Genomic DNA, 10,839 nt, shown 5'->3' with positions numbered 1-10,839 from the left:
TAATATTAAAGAATGCCTTATATTGAACGGCAGAAAGGAAAACGAAAAGCATTAAAAAAAATTAAGCCAATATGACTGAAAAATTGACTAAATGTAATCTGTAGCAAGAACACCTAATCGAGGTTACAAACTCAAAGCGCATTTTGCTTCTTTTCATAATGGGACAGTAAATTATCTCAGACAAGCTAGAAATTTTCTTAGACAACTGTTAACCACAACCTCAGTATGATAAAAGGCTTTCTATATACCAATAGCCCTAGTCTACAATCCTTGTTTGAATATTCAATATTCAATATTTTCATAGTCACTGATAACTGGATGATATACATATTTTTTAGATCCAATGGTAACTTAGGTGCTGTTAAGAAAATAAAAGTTCAATATTCACCGGAACTAGGAAACTGAGAATATTGTCGTAGAAATGGAGGTGCAACTGATTAATAGAATAACGGAGAGGTCATAAGCTCAGGTTTTAATCGGTCAATAATAGCAGTTACTATGGTATTTCAAGTAGACAGCCTGTTAAGATGCGCCCACACCCCAGCTTACTCGTGCACCCCTGCACCTAAATAATCAACATTCCCTTAAAAGTATGTTTTCTTGCAAAATTTATTCTGCGGAGCAATCACACCCAAGTCTTGCTGTCATCATGATCTAGCTAAGTCTGTTGTTTGTTTTTATCAGTTCCCTGACAACGCAGTTGCTATGGAAGTGGGTGGAACATTGTTGTATTTCCTTCCCAGGAATGGTCAAGATTTCCTGTATTAAGAAAAATAATAAATAAAAATCAACGAAAAAAATTAAATGTACCCCAGCAAGAAAAAGAAACACCGGCCGCCAAAATACGATGGAGGGAGGGCAGTTACGGGAAATGACAAGTCGGAGGGAAACTCATGCCGACACGTATTTACTAACAAACCTGACACTTTTTATTTGATCATAGGCTAAAATGTCGAGCTTACTTGGAAACCATTTTGAAGCTGTATGAAAGAAATGTGATGGTATATTTCCAGCCTGGTGAATGAATAATCATCATTCTCATTCATTCACCAGGCTGGAAATATACCATCACATTTCTTTCATATACCACACGTTCGACATTCAAATCCTAGCAGTATGCAGGATGTTTGTCCCATGAACCTAGTTTAATGGCCTTAGCTCCCACGAGTCTCCTGTAGCTCAGTGGTAGAGCATCCGAACTAGTAATCGGAAGGTCTTAGGTTCGACTCCTGATAGGAGCACTCGGATTTCTTTTTTCCGAGTATGCCTGCGTCACTTTCTTGAATAATCATCATCCTCAATTTTGAAGCTGTTTTGCCGGCCGTCCGGCCTTGGAAGTCTCCGATCGTTGACGGGTTCGAAATGAATGAACGTTTTATTTTTGAAAAGACGTTTTGTTTGAGTGCACTGAGTGAATCATATATGGATGCCATAGGCTTCTCCTGAAAGGTTGGTTTCAGTCCCCACCCCCGGCCCCAAGAACAAGAACTTAATATGTTTGGTAGGGCCACTGTGATCTTCAGTAGATAACAGAACGGATGGTCATGGTTGGCGGCTTGCTGTAGTGACCTTGCACGTAATGCCAATTAAGTTGCAATTAAGTCGCCTTTTTTTTTTCTTTTTCATTTTTCGATTTTTTCTAAGAGAACTGCACGACTTCTCAGTAAAATCATAAATCAATTCACGTTGCCGATCAAATCAAGTCACTTATATCAAATTTGATACTGGGTGCTGTCTGGCTCATTGCGCATAGGTTATCTAGAAAAACGGAATCTTTTATCCTTAGGCAAGATCTTTCAATATTATAGGCATGCTACGCGCGTGGGGAACAAATATAGGCGATATTAAATGTCGGCGGCAATATAGCTAAATCAGATAAATATAACCTTTTATCTGATGAAAAAGATACAAACCTTGCGAGAACAAGGCGTGCTGTGACAACGCAAATATGTGTACGTTCGTAGGCAAAACATGTGACGATAAACTGTCCCTCGACACGGCATACTAGTTTCAGGAAAACTAATCCGGTTGAACAACGCCTTTTTCGTCAGCATCAACTAATTTCTTGAATAGGACGGATGTTTGTTTAAAAGTACAACAATTGAACAAATGTCTGTGTCTCGGCTGTGAATAATTCTCCATTTTTTTAATCTTACTATAGACCTCTCAGTTCTTGCTCTGTATAACAATGTTTCTCAAACGAGATTTTTGCACAAAAAATGAAAACCTTTGTAGCCAATATACGTTTATCAAAAGAAAAAACTTTCGCGAATAAAGCATTATTTTGCTAAGTTCAGTAGCCGAAGCAAAACTGACTTCCTTTGACGCAAATAGACCACAGACAATTTAAAACTTTTGTTTCGCAACCCATACGCATATCCTGTTCACGGATGGACGGTCCCAAAATGTTTTTAAAGCATAAAACTTTGTCTTCTTGAATAAAACCATTTATCTGAAATTGCTCTTAGTGGGAGCCTCATTAATCAACTTTATTATATCTTTACTAATTACATACGATATTTTCGGACCATTAAACCACTGTTTGATTTAACCAAAGGCGTAAGAACGAAGCTAGCGTTGATAATACTGCTGACTTTTGTAATCTCTTTTATAACTAATAGCGTGACTACATTGGGTTTCTGTTGGCTCGATCGATAAGTTCCCGTCTCGATCACTTACGTACTCTCATGACGTCATCATTTCCGAGAGAGCGCTAGCGGCGTTCCTTGAAATTATATATAAAAGAAGCAAGCTAAGCAAGGATTAACTTTCAAACTCAAGTTATCCCAGGTGGATAAAAAAAATAAGGAACTAAAAGCCATTAGCAGCTTTAGCAACCAAAATGAAGGGATTCCAAGGTTTTGTTGCAGTTGTTGTTGTTGTTGTAGTGTGGAGTGCTACGCTTGCGAAGACGGAAGACGTGTGGCTGGCAGAGTTAAAAGATGACATTGCAAAGACAAAGTTAAGGTAACTTGAAAAAGAAATCATATGTTCTGAACAATTTAAGTGATGGTTTCAAATGAAAGTTTTGCTAGAGTTTTAAGTTTATGAAATGCAGATAATTCCGAGACATATTTTTCTAAATCCAGGAGCTTTGATTTCACCTAACCCTTACAATTAAGATACCCGGATCTCACCTTTCTTTTTTTCAAAGTCGTTTTTTCCCTACAAAATCATTCTAAATTGCAGGAAAAGTAACTAAAAATGTTAGTATACCACCGCGGGGGTTCAAATCTCCAACGAGAAAGTCAGTGTTGAACAAGATCTTGGCCGCAGAATTTTGCGATTTCACTGGACGGCCAAACACTACGCTAACCTTTTCATGTCACCGAAGGTTCAGTTCAAAGAATGTGTTTTTCATGATATATAATTTATTTTTTATAGCTTGTGTGTGGTGTGTTTGTTTCTCTTGCAGTATATCAGACGTTATTTTACAGCCATATCGTCTGCGAGCTAAACGTGCAGCTCTTCGAAGATTTAAGCGCTGGTGGTTTTGCGAGAATACACCCAAACTGCCTGGTTGCCCCCGGCTAACTAGAATCCTGGATCAAGGAGCCAACCCAAAGTCGAAGTAAGTTGCACGAGATTAGTCCTCCTTCATTCCATCAGCAAACTGTAGTGAAATTGTACAATTGGTGTATAAGCTAGTGGGTTTGATGCGCGATATTCATAAAAACATTGTCCCCGTCTCTACTGTGCGGCATAGAGATAGCGATTTTGCATGTATATACGTGTTTTATCATGTAAATAATTGTACACTTATTATTATTTGGTACTGATGCCTTTTTTATACTTGTTCGACCCCACAGGCTTTTAGCTCTTAAATTTTATTTGAGTTAAAATAAAGGTTATCCATATCTATCTATGTCAGCTCTTTATACTTTTCTTGCTCTACCGTTAATTGTAAGATGTGTTTAATTGCATGTATGAAGGAAAACTTACAAAAAACTCGTTTCATATTACTCGCCTTTTACTGCAGAATTCATTTTTAAAACATCTTAACCAGTACGATCTGGTTATACAAGTTTCGTGCATGTCATGTTTACGAGGCTGAATACTTAATTAGAGATTAATTTAGCACAGTCTTGAACATTAAGTACATTTACTGTAAATAATAGATTGCAAATATATGCGATATGTATACCATGAGCAATATAAACAAATTAACTAATGATTAAAAAATCTTGTAATATTAAAAAAAAAAGTGCGCCATACAAAAAAAACCTCGAAAAAATGGTGAAATGTATGGGAGAAAGTGGTCAAAATTAAAGGTGTTAACACTACAAATAAATAATATTACAAACAGTATTTTTTAGCGCACTATATAGATATTCGAATGCGCTTTACAAGACGAAAATAGAAGGAAAACGTAGTCAAAAAGCTATAGTAAAGTAAACCCTATACTGTAAAGGCTAAAGACAAGAGAGGATCCTCTCTTGCTAAAGAGTATCAACTTTTCAAAAAAAGTTATTCATCATTAAAAATACGACATGAACTATGCAGATGAGTGACGTATGAATATTTAAAATAGGACTTTCTATTTAAAAATGTTACGTTTAAAGCTTTGCCTGATTTAAAAATGTCAGCGGAAACAAAGCCTTACACTAACGAGCTCGAGTGGCAGTTCCTTCGATATTGGAACTGCCCGCGAGAGTTCACGCTTTCCTAGGTGTGAAAGGTGAATGTCGTTACAGATAGGTTTTGTGTGGCGGATCATTGAATTGAGAGTAAAACTATTACTGCTCACACTGTTTCCGTTTTTAACAAATCCCCGGTGAATCAAAGAAAAGTTCAACATTGCGTTGCAAATGAACCGTTAAGAATTTTCCAGCAAAGGATTTCAATTGCCGCGGACATGCCGGATGAGATAAAAGAAAATCGTGACACTGCAGGTTGTGGGGTCGAAATTGTAGGGATGCCAGCATTAATTATGTTGCTCGATCTCAACACTTGCAGTAGATATTTGAGACAGTGTCATGAGTGGGCTATCTCGCATATAAACAGTCATGCTGCATTGGAGCATGCATTAGAATGGAACAAATTGTTTTGAGTACTCAGCAACAGAACATATGTAAAAGCGCTTTTAAAATAGGAACAATCTAAAATACTATTGAATAAAGTCGAACTTATCTAGATTTGTTATATTCTCTCCACAGGCACACAAAGTTGACCAAAAACTCAGTGACCACATAATCATGAACTCTGGGATTAATATAAACTCTTGTGAGAAATTTGTAGTAAATCTGCTGACTGATCATGAGTGGATTAAAAGTGGCTGATGTAATTATTATTTATAGTTCTTTATTTCTATGACGTTCACAAATGTAAACATATTTTATTTTTTGTAAAACACTATTTATTAATTAGACTCGATATATATTAAAGGCATGTTCGATAATTTTTCCCTGCGGCCTTTTGTGTCTGTTTCCTTGCTTCCTGTTGTTTGTTATTCCCGTTAGTCCATGTTTGGTATTTTATAAGAACATCTTATCCTTTTAATCTCAAAAACCAATATTATTTTTCAATTAATTTTAGAACTCATGGTTTTCCCTAGTTGTACTCTTACACGCAAACGTATTAGATAAAATATCTTCTAAAAAAGCAGGGGTCTGGGGAGGCTGACTGACTAAGTAACCAGGCCCGTAGCCAGAAAATCGGAGCTGAGGCCATTGGCAATTTAAGGTGGTTGTCTTGAAAAAGACAAATGACAAGTTCGGGATATTCTCGGAATTTAGCTTCATGAATGCTTTTTAAAACATTCTAACAGAAAAGATTTTCAGGAACCGGTTTAGAACACGTAAAGAAAGTGAAGATTCTGGTGATCACTAATGGACCTAATGTCAAACGGCCGACAGGAAGTCAGAGATAGCTACAAGTGAAGAAGTGGCTCTTTTTCCGTCTCTCTCTCAAACTGTTGTGTACTGTCAGAGAAGATCGACCTCAGTTATACATACCAAGTACACGCCAAGTACACGCACGTTTTTAAGATCGTCATTTCGAAGTTCTTAACACACTCATGTTTACCCGCTGAGAATTATTCTAAAACAATTATTAATTCCTAATCAAGATTCAGCGGAGCAATATTATTTACTGACCGGAAGGTCGCATTTTATGGGAAATAAAATAGGAAATAATTTTCACTTATCTCAGCGGGAGAATGATCAACATTCGATTGATACCGTTATATCGGATTACATAACGTTCTTCTCGATTCTTCCCTCCCACGACATGGGTTTTTCCGCATCTTTTGTGGGAAGGCTTCGTTTAAAAAAACTTCTCTTGATTAAAGAGAAATCATTGTTAAGATGTCGATGTACTGCACACGATAACAGCAAGAAACCAAAACTGTCGTAATCGAAATTCGTAAACCACACTATTTTTAGTGGTCTTCTTGCTATTTCAAAGAAAAACATTTTCTCCCGTAATCTGCAGCTATTGTATGGGCAAGAGTGGTTTCATACCTGTGGCCAGACTAAACATTTTACTGAAGTCACGGTAGAAAAAAGAAAAATAATAATAATAATGAGTTGCAAAAACTTGAAAAGGCTGAAAATCAAGATACTGGTATGAGCGAAATAAGTGATTATTTTCTTGAGCGATGTTATTTTGACGCTTCTTACCAACACTAGTCCCCAAGATTGTATTCTGAGCCTGGAAGACCTCCCCTTGAGATTAAATATTTTGAGTGTTGTCACAAAGATTGATATGTCTCAACAACTTTTTGCTTACAGGTAAATGACTCGGCGAAATATCTATGTCAAATTAGCAAAGCCGGTACAAATAACGGTCCATTTTCTTTCATACAATTTTTCTTATACTTTCCTGCTACACTGGTACCCAGTATTCAAGAGTTTGATCATTTAAAATGGGTGGAATGACAATTTATTAGAAGTTTATAAGAGAGAATTTAAAGAGGCAGTGTCACCTATTTTTAGTGTCACTTTGAACAGCCAAAAAAACATATTTGTACAGACGTAAAAGTCAAAATAATCATGATTCAGTTTTGTCAACAACAACCCTTGACTATGAAATAAATGTGATCAGTATATTCCAATCCTGGTGAATAACAACAACAACACTGAGCAAACTTTAATAATCACTCCTCGCAAGGCTTTTCGGTAACTATTTACAATATGAATCACTGATACTAATATCAGTACAAAACCAATAAAATATACTAATATCTACATATCTACTAATTGACTGCTAATCAACTGGCAAATTATCTCTTTCATTCGATCAGCATGTTGGTTTTCAGAGAATATTTGAGGGCCTTGACTGAGGTAGAGGATTGTAAATCTTCGTCTAAAGAGTTCCATAGAGAAATTAAACTGCTCTATAGGCAAATGTGCGTTGACCGCTACAAGTCTTATAATATATATATTTAGCCAAGCCTAAAAGCGGAGCTCCACAATAACTTTTTAATAGCATTTATATACATGCTACTCTGCTTATTGTTTGAACGTAATAACGTTACAAATTCTTCATCCTGTCTTGAGTTATACATATATAGATCTTAAGTGGATATAAAGAAAACTTTTTACGCGTCAGCGGAAAAATTAATGTTTTGAACCGTAAGCTGTTCTTGTTGATCGTGCGAGATCACATTGCTGAATCCGATGACGTTCGAGGGCATAAAACACTTGAGGATGAAAAAATTACGCTTTCTCTCAAATATTTCTCCTGTGGAAACTATTAATGCACTTGTGTAAAGTTTTAATGCGTACAATAAAGAAAAATTTGGCTACAACGTAATGTTTTCCACGCGTGCAATTTGGACACTCGGATAAAAATAAAATTTTTATTTCAAAAATTATTACTCTGTAAATATTCCTCGTACAGAAATGTTTATAGTCTCATAATAAATGTTACAAGAGAAGAAATAAAGGAAAATAATGTTTGGTTATGGCTCGATATATTTGAACGTTTACTTTAAAATTAGGGCGTACTGTTTACAAATATGCGCTACGAATGAATTACACAAGTCGAGAACAAAAAACTCTAGGAATATTTCTCCTAAGGGAATAATTCTAGTCCCTAACTAAAATTTAAGAAAAGAATACAGGAAAAATTATGTTTGGTTAAGGTTGTGGCCCGAAAAATTTCAGTGAGCGCTTAAAATTAGAGCGTGTTTACAAAACTCAGTATGCGCTGTGAATTGCGAATGAATTAGAGCTGATTAGAGAAGCCCAGCACAAAATGTTCAAAACAATTCATAACTCGGTGAATATTTCTCCTACAGAAATAATTCTACTCTCTAAGTAAACGCTAACAAACGGAGAATACAGGAAAAATAATGTTTGGTCGTGGTTCAAAATATTTCAGTGAGCACCTAAAGTTAGAGCGTGTTTACAAAACTAATATGCGCTGCGAATTGCGAATTAATTACACAAGTCCAACACAAAATGCTCAAAACAATTCATAGCTCTGCGAATGTTTCTCTTACAGAAATAATTCTAGTCTCTAAGTAAACGTTAACAAACGGAAAATACAGGAAAAATAATGTTTGGTTGTGGTCTGAAATATTTCAATGAGCGCTCAAAATTAGAGCGTGTTTACAAAACTTATGCGCTGTAAATTGAAGATGAATTACACAAGTCCAACACAAAATGTTCAAAACAATTCATAACTCTGTGAATATTTCTCCTACAGAAATAATTCTAGTCTATAAGTAAACGTTAACAAAAGGAGAGTACAGGAAAAATAATGTTTGGTTGTGGTTCAAAATATTTAAACGTTTACTGCGTTTTTACAAATGAGCGAATTACACAAGTCCAACACAAAACATAACTCTGTGAATAGCTCTGTGAATGTTCAAAATTAGTTTATCCACGAATATTTGTCGTATGGCAACGACTTAAGTATTTGTGTATAATTTGAAGTATGTTAAATATGGAAAATTACCGACAGTTGTCCGCAAAATTGAATTTAATTTCCATGCAACCTGGAGTTGCTTACTCACCCAGCTCACCACATGTTTGTTTCCAACTGACATTTCACCTGTTTGTTCGTCGCTCTCGGGGTTCAAATTTGCTTATTAGTTGCCTGCTCTCTCGACATGTCTAGTTTGACAACATATTCAACGCATACAAGAAATAACTGTTCTTCAAAATCGTTTGTTTTTCTAAAGAAGTAAGCCATCTCACTTCCCGCCGAAAAAACGCGGGTTGCTGCACAGGTTGAGTGTGACATTTCACGGTGGCTTACATAGATGGGCGGACGTTCGTACGGACGGTCGGACAGTGACGCCAAAACCAAAATTTTTTGCATACATGGGTTTACCAAAATCTCTTATCAATGGGGCTCCGCGCGCCCGCCCCCGGCGTGCGGAGCTCCGCTATAAAGGGATATGAAGCTTATTGTTATTACGAGTTGTGCGATCATGAACAGCTGATCTTTTTTTAAATTTTATACATAAGTAGTCAGGTGCTAAATTGTTTGCGCATTTGTATGCCATGACAGAATCTCTCAATTGGAGCATCTCATCATTAAGTGAATAAATGAGAATGCCATGTATTATTCTAGAAAGTAACACAGGCATACTAGCGAGTTATACTCGGAAAAAGGAAATCCGAGTGCTCCTATCAGGAGTCGAACCTAAGACCTTCCGATTACTAGTTTGGATGCTCTGTTACTGGGCTACAGGAGGCTCGTGGGAGCTAAGGCCATTAAACTAGGTTATGATGGGACAAATATCCTGCATACTGCTAGGATTTGAATGGATTGGACTAGTTCACTGAAAATGGTATCATTCATCGTTAGCTGCAGATGGCTAGGATGGAAATGGATTGCAACTTGAAAAGCTAGTTTTTTCAACTTCCCCCTATGTATCTTAGAAAAATGGATTGCAAAAGTATTATAGTTTATCTTTTGTTCAGAGAAATCATTTCATAAAGAAGAAGGTCCTGAGTCAAATATGTTAGCACTTTTGACAAACATACAGCAAAATCTTCGTGGCAGTACGTACCACTTAGAGCCGGGGCTTAGCTAAACCGCACAGACATAAGCTGTTAATAACATAATGCTCAGCGACCTTATAAAAAGATCATTTAAAAATTGGTTCATGCTTAGCGTGCGTATATCGAGTTATGGATGCACGCGGGAAGTTTGGAGAGCACGAGAGAAGCGGAAGAGTTGCTCGAGGTGTAGCCGAGAGCAACTCTAGCTTCTTGAGTGCTCTCCAAACTTCCCAAGTGCATCCATAACTCGATATACGCACAGCTAAAAGCATGAACCAATTCTTTTATAACATGGTGAAAATAAAGTAAATGATTCATGGAAAGCAGGTTTTGATCCCGATTAATTACAAGATTCTCTGTACAAAACAAAAAAAAAAGGCGAAAACGGTTTCTCATATCGGTTTAATCTTAACGTTTCATAAGCTTCAAGCTCTATAAATATACATTTTTTATGGTGTTGTCTCTCTGTAAAAGTGTTTTAATAACACAGCGCGCGTATGCTTCCCCCATCTTGCACACGTCATCGGATGGACGCACGGCCGTGCGTATGTTGAGAAATGTATCATAGCGCGCTATGTTATAATTTCAATTTATTCATGCCGTGAGTTCTCGACTTAGCTAAACCGCTCATGCTGATATATAAAACGGCATCATTGAGTATGGATTCAACGATAACTGTGGATTGATTCCCAGTTCCAAAGTTCAATGGTAACTTTTTTTCTAGTTCTTTTAGAGAGAATTTCAGTTGAAGTGGAAAAGCCCCGGCCATGAGGATTTATCTCGGTAACGCCGGCCCGTTTAATCCCGAGCATAAAGGAAACTCGGGAATTAATGGCCACTCAAACAGGACGGCCACCAAACCACAAAATAAATGGTGGTC

The 10,839-nt window shown here is 36.7% G+C and overlaps 1 protein-coding gene across 1 annotated transcript; it reads left to right on the top strand.

The window, feature by feature from the left end:
• Positions 1–2,737: 2,737 nt before the first annotated feature.
• LOC146479373 (uncharacterized) lies at positions 2,738–5,403 on the top strand. The gene is made up of 3 exons (XM_085110849.1): positions 2,738–2,967; positions 3,416–3,571; positions 5,157–5,403. Exons 1-3 carry the CDS (start codon positions 2,843–2,845, stop codon positions 5,191–5,193), a joined length of 318 nt encoding a protein of 105 aa, XP_084966975.1. The 5' UTR covers positions 2,738–2,842; the 3' UTR covers positions 5,194–5,403.
• The last annotated feature ends 5,436 nt before the right edge of the window (positions 5,404–10,839 follow it).

Source organism: Pavona decussata, unplaced genomic scaffold, assembly GCF_977016875.1.
Source record: "Pavona decussata unplaced genomic scaffold, jaPavDecu1.1 SCAFFOLD_59, whole genome shotgun sequence".
In the NCBI taxonomy this organism is placed as follows: domain Eukaryota; kingdom Metazoa; phylum Cnidaria; class Anthozoa; order Scleractinia; family Agariciidae; genus Pavona; species Pavona decussata.
The sequence above is the reverse complement of the archived record's forward strand: the minus strand, read 5'-3'. Positions and strand labels throughout refer to the sequence as shown.